The sequence below is a fragment of the Acanthisitta chloris genome, unplaced genomic scaffold (genome assembly GCF_000695815.1).
Source record: "Acanthisitta chloris isolate BGI_N310 unplaced genomic scaffold, ASM69581v1 scaffold21639, whole genome shotgun sequence".
In the NCBI taxonomy this organism is placed as follows: Eukaryota; Metazoa; Chordata; class Aves; order Passeriformes; family Acanthisittidae; genus Acanthisitta; species Acanthisitta chloris.
Window position 1 is genome coordinate 32,903 of NW_008693390.1, and position 14,795 is coordinate 47,697.

A 14,795-nucleotide genomic window follows, 5' to 3' on the forward strand; every position below is an offset into this window, starting at 1 on the left:
TTTCTACCCAAGTTGGAATCAAGGACTAAAGGTTTTCACTAGTCAATAGAAAAGGGATATGGCACAGGCCTACAACAGCCTCAGCTGTCCAGAACACTCTGTAGCATGGTTAAGCCTGTGCAAATCAACTCTCACAGCCAGTGCTGGGCCACAGCTTGGCTGATAATACATGCTAAAGCTTGTTCCTGACAGGAAATTCAGATGTAGGCATTCTGCTTGGTGAAAGGAGAGTATTTCAGTGTGTGGGCATCAGCTGTGCCATGACAGATGGCTCAGGGCCTCACAACAATCCCTTGTCCAGTTTTTCCCCAATTGCACAGACATAGCCAAGGAGTCCTAGCATGCATTTCATCTAGTGCAAAAGATATCTAAGTTTCATTCCGTTTGATCCATTCTGTAACATATAGCTACATCTCTCAGTAGCTAAATCTCCACTGGACACCTGAAAACATGTTCTGATGACTCACAAAGTCTACCCCTAGTTACAGTAGGTGAAACTCCTGCCCAAGTCTGGCAAGAGTAAAAAGCTGTAGCTTTTTGGTCTTCAATCTTAGAACGAATGATTCAAAGCCCATAAGTATGAATTCTTCCTTTAAAAGACATGTATCAACCACAATCCACTTCCCTGTTAAAAGTTGTGGTTCCTAATCAGAAAAAGAATTATACTTTTGCTTATGATTCTGCGTTCTGCTCTCACTGAAATCTACTAATCATCACCATGTATATAAAAACATTTCACCTTCACCAAAACTGTTTCACATATGTAGTCACACTTAAACTAATTTGATGGGTTTCTGAGGAAACAGTAAGGCTTACCAGGTCACTTTCTTTATCCAGAAAAAGGTCTTCTGCAGCTTTCATATCCTTACCTGGAAAATTATTATACTTGATGTATGCACTAATCGCTTAACAATTTTATAATTCTTACATGAACTTGTAAATGCATTCAACATAAAACACAAGAATGATTAACACAATCTAGCACAAAAACCTCAAAAAACCTCACAAGATCTATTCAGAACCTATTATTAGCATCTCACAGTTCTATCACCAATGAGATTAACCTGCACTTAGTGTAATTATGTAAAACAATAGCATCAGAATTTAGACTGTATTTCTTATGACAGGGAATACAATTACCTTTCCTTGAAATTCTCTTTAAATTCAAAGCTTTTTTCCTTTTCTCTTGAAATTCAATTTGCAGTTTTATTTCAACAACCTGAAATGTAAAACAAGTCTAATAAACCAGTTACATTTTATAAATACACTACTGAAGATGACAAAAACCAGCATGACTATCACTAGCATCAGTAAGTTGCCACTTTACCTGCTCAATGTTAGACCAGAAGTATTCTATTTCTCTAGCAATGGAGGCAGCAATTCTCCTTAGTTTGTTCTGTTCTTCCCTTTTAGCTCTCTCTTCATTCAGTTTCTTCTCTTCATGATAACGAGCCACAGTTCTTACCATCTAAAATACCACAAAATAATTAATTAGGCTACCTCAAAAAACCTATCACTGCATTGCTTAGGATTCTAGTGCTTATCAGCAGCCAGAACTTGACCATAGCTTTACACACATAGCACTGACTTCCAACATTTCTAATTCTTACCATGCCAGTAAAGCAACAGACATGAAACTCAAAGGAAAACATAAGAAAATACAAGAACCATAACTAAGCAATCAAGTAGAAAACTCTTAATTCACTCTCTCAATAAAAAAAATTAGAAGAAAATCTACTTAAATTAGCAGCAAACACAGAGAACTTTTTTTCAGACAGCACATAGGAAGTCGCAGAAATCACAGCACAAAATGTCAGAGACCAAAGCTAAAATGAGTTCAAAAAGAGTGTACATACATGGGTGAAAGATCAGTCAGTGAGACTGACTTGACTGCAACCTTTTGCTTGGAAGGTCCCTAAAACACTGACTTCCAGAAGTCTGAAGCATAGTGCCAGGGGAAGGATCATTTCATATTTCCCCTTCCTGTTTCTCCTATTCTTAAAGACCTACCATTGGCCAAAAATGGAAATCCAGATTTAAATTATGTTCAGAATGCAGATGTTTATTGTACACAATGATACACCTATTTCAATACTTTGCTCCTGAGTTTCCAACATTTCAGAATATACAGTAGAAAACAAGGTGGCAATTTAAACTAATGACCTTCAGCTGCTCTCATTACCCCAAACTAGTCATAAATGTATCAACAGAAGATACAACATGCACGGAATTCACAGAAAACTCTTTCTTGTTGTAAATAAACAGATTTTACATATTTCATCTCTCGCCACCTCAGTTTTCATTCCATTACTGTATTCCACCCCTGCTGCTCTCTTCCTCTATGGAAACAGTTCTTTACCATGTTTCCACTGCTGTCTTTATCTTTTTCTAAGATTAAGAAAGAACAATTAGACAAAACAACCACACCCAAGGGAAGTTATTTACAAAAGTCTGTATTTACTCTTCATTGAGAGGAAATAGCTAATTTGTGAGACAGGCACAACAGCTCTGCCTTTTATATATGACCCAGTCAACACATAGAGTGGGTCCCTAAACAAGCTATTTGATTTCCAGAGGAATAAAATCCACAAAAACCCAAACTATTATTTGCATCCACAATTCATACAATTACCTAGTCTGTTCCAAATGCTAGGATATCCAAAGCTGACAACATGGCTTCTGATTTCAGTTAAAAATTGGTGCCTCATCTTCCCATCACTTCTATATGTAGTAAAAGATACTTAAACAGCTTTGCTACCAACCTGAGAGATATCAACATTGATCGTTCCGAGATAAAAAACATTTTTCAAGTACCTTCTTAGCAGTTGCCATCTTCCACTTTCTCTCTTGGGCAAAATCAGTTGCCATCCACTGCATTTCTTCCAGCAAATAATCCCAGTGAGATTTTGGTCTTGGAGCCTCTTGGAGTTTAGGCAGTCGCCTCAGGGACCACAAACCTTCCTTCCTCAGTTCTGCTATTCGCTGATGGATTTGATTTTCCTTAAAAAGAAGTACAGATAGTTACAATGAAGCTGCAGGATGCACCTAAAATAGCAGAATCATAGAAAATCAATAATTGCTCCCACTTCAACAGATTAATTGACAGTAAAAATAGGTGCAAAGCATGACACGTGCACTTCAAATACCAAGCCTGAACATTGACTAAATTCAACTCGTATGTAAAGAGAATTGCAGTACTTCAACTTGCATTACAAGAGGCACTTTGTTAAACAACAGGATAAAAAAGGTTCAGTGGACAACACAAGAAGTCACAGGATATATGCAAACTGCAATCAAATAATCCTTTGTTTAAAACAATTTGAAATTGAAGATGTATTTATCCACAGGAGATAAATATATCTTCAGTATTAATACTGCTTGATCTTGTGAAAAAAGAAACAAGCTCTCTATGATGCTCCTGCTGGACAAGCAAAATATCACCTCCAGTTAGTTAGAAAAATAAATAAGGTTGCAGTCACCTCCAGTGAGTAGACAGAACCAACTGAAAGAATGCAACAAAAGTATGAAGACCAGTAAGTCTTCTTCAGCTTCTCCGAATGCCCTCAAAAGCAAAACTCAGCATGTAAAGCAGACTGAAAAAAACCAAAACCATCCCCTGCCCCAAAACCAGCCATGTCATAACTCAAACACAGCACTCCTGTTAATTGTTACTGTGTGTTAACTGTCCGTAAGTTTGCGGGAAAAACAAACACTATCTCACCAGCTTTACTTGCTCAGCAAGTTTATCTTGAGAGTTTTCCTGTGGTAACACTGCTGTGTTCTGAGCTGGGCTTTGTGTTTTAGGTGCTGCTGCTACTGCTAAGCCTGGGGGTTTGGATGCAATAGGAGACAGGGACTTGTTTGTTGCTGGAGAGGTCCTGCTAGTCTGCACTGGGTATGGAGAGGGCGGTGCTGTGCCGGAGATCGGTGCTGGCACGACGGATGAGGTAGGTGGTAGGGTATTTGCCGTAAGACGCTGTGAAGTCTGAGCAGGATCTGCAGATGGTCGTGTCAGAGTCACAGTCTGCCCAAGAAACACGTTGGTTAGTGATGAGTTTAGGATTCGACAGCCTACACTACAGCACAACATATTGCAGATAAAAACTAATAAAAACTGTACACCTGCATTTTTTATAAGCAAAGGCTTGAAGTGTCCAGTGGAATTAAAAACCAAACATAACCTCTTAGATTTACTAGACATTGAAAAACGTATTTTCACCTCAATAAAATTCCCTTACCTGTTGCTGTACTGTAGCTTGTGGCTGTGATGCTTGGTTTGGTGTCTGTCCTTGCACATGGATGGCTGGTGGCACCTGCTGTTGAAGTGGTGCTGGAAGCGGAGCGGCAGTCAGAGGGACACTCTGAGGCTGGATCTTCACCTGAATCTGAGGCTGAGCTGGAGATTCCACTATCTGTGGCTGCTGCTGTGAAAGCTGCATGGTAGCTGGGAGAGATGTCATGGGGACATTGGTGGGTTGCAGCCTCCCTGGCAGCTGTGGTGGTGGTGTGTGCAGACTCGCTGCGTTCTGCACGGGAGGACCTTTGGATGGGTCATACTGCTGTTGGTTCTGCTTCTGTCCCGTCAGCTGTACGGTCTGAGGAGTGGGAGGCATTCCACCTACAAAGCAAGGGGAAACACAGCACAGATGAAATTAAAATGTCCAATGTTCTCTACTGATATTAAAAGGAAATCAGCTGCAAATGGAGTACTGTGTTACTTACTTTGCCACAAGACACCATCACTTGAAAATACCACATCACAATCACAAAATAAATCACCATTACAATGAACAACAAAGTACTTCATGCACAGGACAGTAACTAAAATCTGGAGCACAGCAAGTACAAAAGAGCTTGTCATTACAGGTCGCCTAAATTTTGTATACTCAAAAGAAAAGAACTGGTGAACTAATGGAATTTAACCTAAAACAACAGCTTCAAGTCTAGGTAGTACTTGGTTCCTAACACATTCACTCTAACACATATTCTAAAGCTTGGCACGAGTAACGAAAAAAATTTGTCATGACGTTCAAATTAGGTGGTTTCCTTGTCATAAATCATTGGCTCAGTTCCAGAATTCTCAGATTAGCCATTTTGCACCAGCACCTGTGACGTATTTCCATGCCCACATGCACCTTTGGAGCCCGTCACTCAGCTCCTTAAACAAACCAGGCATTGCATACCAAGGATTAATTTACAGGGAGAAGTGTGTGGTGGGACTAGGATCTTGGAAGGCCTGAAGCCCAAGTTTCTAGTCCCATCACTAACATCTCCTTGTTAAATTAATGTGCAATTGGCATGTGGTGACACAGTACCTTGTGCCGTTGGCATTAGCTGTTGAAGAGGAACTCCTGAAGCCACACCCGGGTGCTGAAAAACCATCCCATGACGGCCCACTTCAATTCGTGGTCTCTTAGACGAATCTGTGATATTCAAATTCCATTTATGGCATGGTACAATGGAATGGGTTCAGGTTTACAATGCAAACTACTACACATGATTCCGACACCAGCTCAGAAAGCTACGACTACTATACATGTGTAGCATTTATGAAGAACATGCTCCAGGGGCAGAGTCCCTCTAACTTCAAGTTGGCCATCTCCAATCTTCTCAGCCAGAACAATCAACCTAACAATGTCTCCATGCCTGTCAAATCCAGGCCTATCTACTGTGAGTGGAGTGCACTCCTCACACAGCACCATTCACAGTAGATAGTGCTAAGGATCTGGCAATTCCTGAGGTGAGGCAAAAATGTATTTCAAGAGTTATAGATCAGTGGGCTCCATTCACTGTTTGGAAAAAAAAAAGAATCAAGGTGAAATTGTGCCTGTGGAACATACCTGCTGGTGCAAGGGCCTGCTGCTGCCTCTTAAAAGCTTCGATCTCTATGGTGCTCACAGTCCCTGTTCCTGGAGTCCCTGTGTGCGTTGGCTATGGGGAAAAGAAAACAAATCACAGAAGTTCAATCTGTAGGTGATCTAACACCAGGATGTAATTTACAAATGGATCTAGAGAAGCCAGCACAGAGCAAATCCTTCAGGACAGCTGTATGACAAAGAAAACAAGACTCAATATCTGCTATAAAGTTTTAGACGTTCACAATACACAGATACTTGTCCTTGAGTTTATATTTTAAAATGGGAACTAAACTGATGAAGTTGGTTATATGTAATACAAATGTACATTTGGTTAAAAGTGATACCAAACCCAGGAAAATGGGGTATGTAAAAAGTACACTTGCCCAATATTTTTATTACTTCAATAAATGGAAATTTTCATAGTGTATTACCTCTGCACAAAACATCAGTAACACGCAAATTAACCCTCATCCTGAAAACAGTTTAAGCTTCTCTGAATCTCCACCACTCTCACTCTCAGGATAGAGTTTCATGAGCATTAGTCTCGAAATATTTCAGGAAAAACTGCAAAAACTCAGAAGATGGAATAAAGGAACCTCAGACAAGTTACACAAGTTCCAATTCCACTTTTCCAGATGCTACACTTGTACCAGTTTGCACAGCTGGCAAAATGAGTACCATGAATAAACTCAATGAGGAGAAACAATATTGCCATAAGGCTAAGGTGACATCAGAGCTCACCAGAAATGATTATACATTCTGTCTGAGCATAAACAGCACACAACTATAAATTAAAGAGCCTGGAGGAGCACTATTGATACTGAGATGCAAAAGAATCCACCAGGGTTTGATTCAGCAAGTTGGAACTGAGCTTCAGTAACATTACACAGTGCATTCAAACTTTCATTTTTAAATCACTATGTTTAATATTGGCACTGATGGCAAGAATATACCCTAGAGAATCCTTTCAGCATCAAACACAGATGGCAGGCTCACACACAGGATTACTGCAGTTAACAAGTCTGGGTATATGATAATTTTCATGCTCTTTGGACTCTCAGCTTACTGGCAAGTGCTTATTAATGTCCATCAGTGTTTGAACAAGTCTAATTCCTTTCAGTGAGTTTCCAAGTCATATTTTAAAATTCTCCTCAATATTTTGCCATGCTATACCAAATATTCTACTATGAAACTTAATATGAGAATAAATAAGGGCTATCCCCAAAAAAAGGTCTTAAGAGATTCCATCAGAAAATACAAATGGCAGTCTCTGCATTCTAGGAAATGCACTAACTTAGCACTCAGGTTCTCAAAGTGTAGTTTGCTGATGGTGACAGCCTTTGCCATGTCAAGGTACAGTAAGGATTTGCAAATGTTCTGAAAATCTTTTATGATAACACTGCAAAGACAGCAATTTCCCATAAGAATCTTCTAGTTTATTCACAGGTCTTTTCTTCTCTGATTTTTAATAGGAACTTTACCAATGTAAATTAAACCTCTGGAGGTAAATACCAGTCTGTATTAAAATAAACCACAGCAGTCACATTGTGCATCTTCAATGCTTCATTGACTGGTATTAACCATCACAGCCAATATCACCTAAAATGCCTGAGTTTCAAACACTCCTTTTGGGGCTGAATATCTCTCATGCCACTCAGGTTCAATCAATAGCTATGAATTAATAACTCTTAATCTCTTTGCTGCTGTGAGGGCATTTGAGGCCACTCCAGCAATAGAGCTATAGCCCTAAGATGTAAATTTTGATTTTAAGAATCTCTGACTCATATTCATTCCTAATGGTCATGGTTCACTGCCATCTCACACTCAATAGGGATTAAGTCTTCAAATATTTGCCTTCTCACAAGGCAGACACGTAGCATGTTTCAAGTCCAACAGCCAGTGTCTGGCAGAGCATAATGCACTTGGTATGGTGCAATGCTACTAACAAACTCAGGTTAATATCCCTGTTGCATCAAATGCTTTCTGGGACTTCAGTTTAAGGAAGTACATTCTCCAAACTCTGCTTCAAGAGCCATTTATTTCACCTGCACTCTCACTCTGGGTGATCACATACAGTTCCAGGCTGGATCTTTGACTGACATTTCCTTAAGAACTTGCCTCCCAGCTCTCTGCATTATCCCCGTGTAAGTTAGGCCAGACACTCCAAAGAGCAGAGATGTTATGACTTTATAAATTGCAGGCACATACCACTAATATTAGACTAAAAGTGTCCCAACTTCAATTAAAACAATGTAGGTCTCTGGAGGTCACACCCACAATAATCCTTCCAAGTGCTGCACTTATGCACTGATTTGAATGGTGAGACTATAAACAGTTGCAAACAGAAAGACTGATGCAAAGAGATGCTAATTTGTTAGCAGTTTGTGCCACAAGGTATTACCACACAGAGCGTTTTGTACATTTTTAGCATGTGCCAGTTTCTCTGAAAGTGGTCTGAGATGGTATAATACTTTCAGAAGTAGTTCATCATGTTCTGGACAAGACAAGACTGTATGGAGACCTCATAGCAACTTTTCAATATCTTAAGGGCCTACAAGGGAGCCAGAGAGGGACTCTGGGTTAGGAACTGCAATCATAGGACAAGGGGCAATGGGTTCAAACTGAGGGAGGAGAAGTTTAGGTTAGATATTAGAAAAAAAGTTTTTTCCTGTGAGAGTGGTGAGACACTGGCACAGGTTGCCCAGTGAGGCTGTGGCTGCCTCAACCCTGGCAATGTTCAAAACCAGGCTGGATGAAGCCTGGAGCAGCCTGGTGTAGTGAGCAGGTGTCTCTGCCCAGGGCAGGGGATTGGGACTAGATGATCTGTAAGGTCCATTCCAACTCTTAAAATTCTATGATTCTACAATCACTGCTGTAGCTACAGCTTGATGATAACCCTAATCACTCCAATAAATAACCTGATATAATATTACATGCTTTAAAATTCTCAGATGAAGCCTGACTACCTAAGGAGACATCTAAGACATGTCAATATAAGCTGTAAGGAAAAGCTCTCAGTGAAAGCCCCTTCACTACACAACTCCTCTGTACAATAGCACAGGGAATATCCCTTTGCTGCACACAGGAACACAGCCCATATTACATTCCATTTACCTCTCCATTTTCCAAAGCCTAGACAAAGGCAGTACAGACTGTCCAGCTGCCATGGTACAGCAGAGTAACTCACCCTGTAACACCTGCTAAAGCACATATTATTGAGCTAAAAGGTTGCAGATTGAATTAGGGTATATTACATCTTAGGGTATAGAAGAAATGGTGTCGGGGTAACACAGAGTTGAAGGCAGCTGCATAAACCCATACCAGCCTGAACTTAACAGTTGCATCATCACTGAACCACAAAAAAATAAAATTATCACATTTATTTCTTGACAATCTTCAGCATTCCCTCGTGAAAAAAAAGAAAAAGATTGTTAGAAAGGACTTTCAAATGAGTACTTCTGTTTCTTCTTCCCAACACTTATGGCAGAGCTAATGGAAAGCAGTTCATTACTTAAAGCAAATTGTGTCAGAGGGTTAGTATTGTTGTTTGAAACATTTCAGGGAAGGCAAATCCAAAACCTTCTGTTGCCACACTCACAACCTTTAATAAAAAGGGGGGAAAAAAAAGAAAAGAAATTTAGAAGAAATCCACAATTACAATGCCACAGACAAAAGAATCCATATTATCACTATGCAGAATGCACAAACAAACCAAATGCATTAGGGAAACAAAAGACAAACAAACCAAAGTGGAAACATTCAAGCTGAAAGTTAATGAAATAAGCCAGCAACCTGGAGACAAAGCTTTAACTTCCTCAAGGCTTCAGTTATATTGATGCATTTGAAGACTGCAAAGGTTTTTTCGTTTTGTTTAGATGATAAGGGATGGGCTCTTGGGAAAATTCTAATTCATCTAAGAAATACCAAATCTGAATGAAGAAAAAAAATCTGGGATGAAACTACATTTTAGAACCATTGAAAAGTACCTGAAATGGTTGCTGCTGAGATGAAAAAGCAGCAGAAACATTTGGAGGAAGCTGGGTTGCTATAGCGACAGGAGTACCAGTCTGCCCATCCTTTCCTGTCACAACCTTTACCTGAGAGAAATATTTTGGGAAAAAAAAAAGAAGGGAGAATCATTTTCTTTTTAAAAGTTTTTCCTCTTTTTTTTTTTTCTTTTAACTGTTCAATACACTCCTTTGGTACTGATGGCACCTCGCTGAAGAGGGGAGAATAACTAAACCACCATCAGTGCAGCTTGGTTTGAGCACAGTTTGTTTTGAGAGTTCTGTCTTACTTTTAATCGCAGAACAGAGCACAGCCTTGACTGTTTATAGTGACTTCTCATCACTGGAAACCTTTTCTTAAATCCAATCAACATAAAAGTGTGTTTTAAATTTAATGATTGCTGCTGCTAACGGACAACAAATTAGCATGACAGACAGTCTGAACATAAGAGGGCTCCAACATTTATTTAAGCAATGAGCACAGCCACCATTCGCTCTCCCCTTGAATTCCCAAAGAGATCAACCTTTCCAGGCAAGGGATGAAGCGTTGCTTTAGCAGAAAGTGATAGAGAGGGAAGGGGAAATAAAAGAGAAGACGACAAAAAAAATACAAAGAAAGAACATACTCAAAAAATGTCTTAATCTTTCAGAAGGATTCATCATTTGAAAACACAAAGACTTTTGCTGGTGCACTTTGCAAAACTCTCCGGCAGCTACAGAGACAAGCTGCTTCCCAAACAAAAGAGGATTCACCACAAGAAGGCAGTGAAGTACAGCAAACTCCCAACCCAAAACACCGAGGGGTAGAGTCTAAACTGATGTAAAGCATAGCAGTGCCACTGACTTCAGCCAACCTGTACAATTCACATCCTCTAAAGATCCCTCCAAATGCGCAGACGGTAGATAAAAATACCTGGTACTTCAGCTGACAAACACACAACCCAACAAGAACACCTAAACAATTTGACAAAACACAAACCAGGTGAAAAAATAATACTGAATTGTCAGTAAATTACAGTAACATGCTAGTTCTTATGTTACTACATATAGAAATGACTCCTTCAAAATTACCAAGAACTATCACCAACAGGAACACAGTTTCCCTGGTCAGGAAGTTTAGACCACAAAGCTACAAACAAATTAAACTTTAGTTGTTACACTGTCAAAAGTTTCCCAGGAACTGCAACTGAGGATATGACTGCTAATGATTCACACCTAAGAGTCACCAATTCTCACTGAAGGCACTCATTTCTAACAGGTATTCAAAGCAATACAAGTTTCTTTACATAACAGGTTTCGTCTGGCTCTTTACAAACCAGCAACTATATTGCATTGTATTGTAATAAATTTTAGAAGGTATTTATGAGTCCCAAGTGATGCAGGGGCACCAGTTACATCTACCCTGCTGCAACCACCTGCCACGGAGGCTTGTGGGCAGGCTCTGCACCAGACAGGCACTGCTGCAGCACCCCCAGGGTGCTGAGCATCAAGAGCTGCACGAATGGGTACAAACGTGCAGGAAAAACTGCACAACATCTGCCTGTGGCAAGCTTGTTTCAAGTCTGTGCCATTAATAAACAGTTTCAATTCAAGTCACTTAGTAATTTTAACCTTTGCGTAAGTTACAAAGTTAATTTGCTAACGTCCCATCTCTAAGCGCTGGTGGTTCACTTGCTTAGACAGCAACACATGCACAGAGCTCCAGGGCAGCCTAAGTACCCTGAAACATTACTACCGATCTTTAATGATTCACGTTTGCTCTGAGCAATTACATTAATTCAGGTTTTCTGTTGGCCACAGCAACACTGAACTTCACTAGCATCTATGGTTAGAAGTCACACGAGTCAAACAAAGGTTAACTTCTTGTAATGCTTTTTGCTCATTCTTTTGTGGCTTGTCTAAGTCTAGCAAGTGAAATTTAAAGTACAATTCCTAGTCATATCCATGCTGATAGCTTAAAACAGCTTCCATGCTAATACCATATTTATTTGTGTGCAACTAACTAGGAGAGTGAAAGCTCCTTTCACCTCTCTGTTCTTTTCATTTAAATGCACTCACCTAGTGGCACACTCAAACCAAACACTATCCAGCACAACTGCCCTCTCAGACCAACTACTTAATGAAACACTGCCATACTTCATCAAGTGAAAACTGTCACATTCTCCAATACTTGACAATCCAAGTGCTACAACTTCATCTATGATTTTATTCCAAAAATCATTAACCAAAACACTTCTTACCTCGTCATTGATGACCTCAGATTGTTCTTCCTCTTCTTCCTCCTCCAGGTCCAAGTCATTTTGCCTCAGGTATGCTTGCAGTGGAACACAATGTTTCTTCTTAAAAGCTAAAAAGTCCATCATATTCCCTTGAAGATGTTGCAGGAAAAACAGTTCAATCAAGCATTCCTTAAAAGTTTCCTTAAGAATTTCCATCTGCTTGTGGTGATGATCCAAACATTGTTTTCTCATTTGAGCAGTCTCTTGGTTGGCAGGAGGAATCTCCTCCAACTTTTTGGGTTGTTTTTTCACTGCTGTATTAGCTGCAGGAGTGAGAGGAAGACTTGACAGCCCCTGCGGTACAGTGGCCCGTGAAGGACTTGTGGGAGGAGGAGGTGATGTCATTCCAAATGCACTAGGTCCTCCAACTCCTGCTATCAATCCACCAGAAGTCCTGTCAAATCCAATGGGTCTACCCAGCTGCTGCCCTTGAAGCACTTGCTGCTGCTGTTGCATAAGCTGCCCTTGGATAATATTGCTGATCTGGGGTGGCAAGCTGGTGGTCGTAATGTGGCCTGGGCTGGTCAAGGATTGCATATTGGCCCCGCTGGCCACAGGGCTCTGTGGCCCCAGGTGGTGAATGGTGCCTCCGGACTGCGAGTGAGGCTGCGAAAGCCTGCGCTCCCTCACCGTGCCAGGTGCCCCAGATGATGGAAGCTGTACTTGTGCAGCAGCTCCTTGAGCAATCTGTGCGATCCCCGGTCCTTCTTGATACACAAAGTGTCCACCGTTGGAAGGACTCAGGCTGATTTGCCTCACGAGCACACTTGCATCCACAAATCCCCTCGTAGGGCTCTGGCTGCACATCCCCAGGCCAGGGCCTGGCGTGCCTGCCCGGACGTTGGGCAGTGTCTGCACAGGCACAGGGTTGGGCTGGGTTGGGCTTTGGGACTGGACTTGCTGAGGCAGTGGTGAAGTAACTTGGATGTAGGATGGGGATCCATGCTCAAACCGCCTCTGCTGAGGGCTGAACTGAAAGCTCGGAGACGTCGGGTTGGGAAGTGGCAGTGGGGTCAGAGTTATCTGCTGGTTTCCTGAGGCCACGGGGCCAACGTTCTGCAGGGTGATGTTCACATTCTGCCCAGCCACTGGGCTCCGACTCATTATAAACTGCTGTATCTGGTAACTGGGGGACTGGGGTGCAGAGGGACTCGCAGAAGGTGCAAAGGAAGCTGCAGGGGACTGGGGTAAATTTGCCTGTTGTTCTTCTCCCTCACTGCCTGTGAAGGACCTGGACCTTTGGAGCTGGCGCTGGGCATTCTGAGGACCATTACCATGGTGCATTCTCACTGATCTAGGGGTTTACTCTAGAGAAATACACAAAAACAGAAATTCAGGGAAGCTGAAAACACTTCTGGAACTGAAACTATGTAGCTACTCTTAGAAAGACTAACTCAGAGTAAGAACTCTGTTATCCTAGTTTTGAAGTTAGTTTGAATGCTTTCAATTATCCAAACCCCTCAGCACAACAAAAGCTTACTTAAATCCCTCATACATTTCTCTAGCTAACAAAGTGCTATTGAATAGCTTTCCAAACTATATGCTCCTCTTAGCTGCTTAGAATGACTTCAAATAAAAAACCTCAAACAAAACCAAACAAAAAACAGATTTTTCCTTCCTGTGGAAATTCAAGAATCAACAGTCTCCAATAACAAATATATCTACTCTTCTTTTGTGTTCATTATTTTCAATGTTTCAGTGCTTTTAATTCTTAATATAAAGTTCTGGCAAACATCATTGCTTAAAACATATAGTTTGTTGCTTTGACAGTAACTGAAAGCATAAAAATGGACAAACCATTCAACTTTATTGTTCTAGCTACTGTGAACTAAATGCAACATGAAAAATCTCCCTACCGAATCATCTAAATGTTTGAGAAATTACTGTCCTTGATGCTTGACTTTGCCTTCTCTTTCCATCAGAACACTTAAAGAGATGAAAATTAACCAAATCCGTAGTTTATTAAAAATGCTGTTTATTGAGCCAAGCTATGCAGAACTCCACAAAAGTTCTGGTTTCGTGTTTCATCCACAGACAAACAAACTCCAGACATGCACTGACAGGTAGATTCCAGGCTGGGAGTCACACAGAAGTAGCAGCAAGAGAAAAATGAAAACTGATGTCATTTTTGTTTTCAAAATTTCTCTCGTATTTTGAAAGCAAGTTTCATTTTCGGTATTCAGGCCAAGCCCACACACAGGAATGCTGCCGTTCGTCTGTGTCCCTAACTCCAAGTTGGCCGCAAGTGGCAACAGGCAGCAGCACCGCGGCACTCCGCGGGGATACTCCCCACCATCGCCTGCCTCGCTCCTCTCCTGCCCAGCCAGGGAACAACAGCCCAGCTCTGCCCTGCCCCGGGCGATCTGCAGCAACCTGCTCAGCCCTGGGGATGCAGATCTTCCCTTCCTCGCCCCGGGAAAGTTTGGCTGTCCGGGAAGGTGTAGCAAGGCAGAGCTGTCCCACACGTGCAGCAGCGACAGGAGGGCCCAGCCAGGGAACAACAGCCCAGCTCTGCCCTGCCCCGGGCGATCTGCAGCAACCTGCTCAGCCCTGGGGATGCAGATCTTCCCTTCCTCGCCCCGGGAAAGTTTGGCTGTCCGGGAAGGTGTAGCAAGGCAGAGCTGTCCCACACGTGCAGCAGCGACAGGAGG

At 41.5% G+C, this 14,795-nt stretch overlaps 1 protein-coding gene across 1 annotated transcript in view; it reads right to left on the bottom strand.

The window, feature by feature from the left end:
* The window catches only part of EP400 (E1A binding protein p400), a 44,356-nt gene extending 30,928 nt beyond the window's left edge, over nucleotides 1-13,428 (bottom strand). The window contains exons 1-9 of the mRNA XM_009083062.1: nucleotides 12,106-13,428; nucleotides 5,841-5,931; nucleotides 5,316-5,423; nucleotides 4,239-4,618; nucleotides 3,722-4,024; nucleotides 2,815-3,000; nucleotides 1,328-1,468; nucleotides 1,141-1,219; nucleotides 817-869 (exon numbers count right to left, since the gene is read on the bottom strand). Of these exons, the coding sequence (XP_009081310.1) occupies nucleotides 817-869; nucleotides 1,141-1,219; nucleotides 1,328-1,468; nucleotides 2,815-3,000; nucleotides 3,722-4,024; nucleotides 4,239-4,618; nucleotides 5,316-5,423; nucleotides 5,841-5,931; nucleotides 12,106-13,428 (2,664 nt within the window). The remainder of the gene's footprint in view (nucleotides 1-816; nucleotides 870-1,140; nucleotides 1,220-1,327; nucleotides 1,469-2,814; nucleotides 3,001-3,721; nucleotides 4,025-4,238; nucleotides 4,619-5,315; nucleotides 5,424-5,840; nucleotides 5,932-12,105) is intronic.
* Between the last annotated feature and the right edge of the window lie 1,367 nt (nucleotides 13,429-14,795).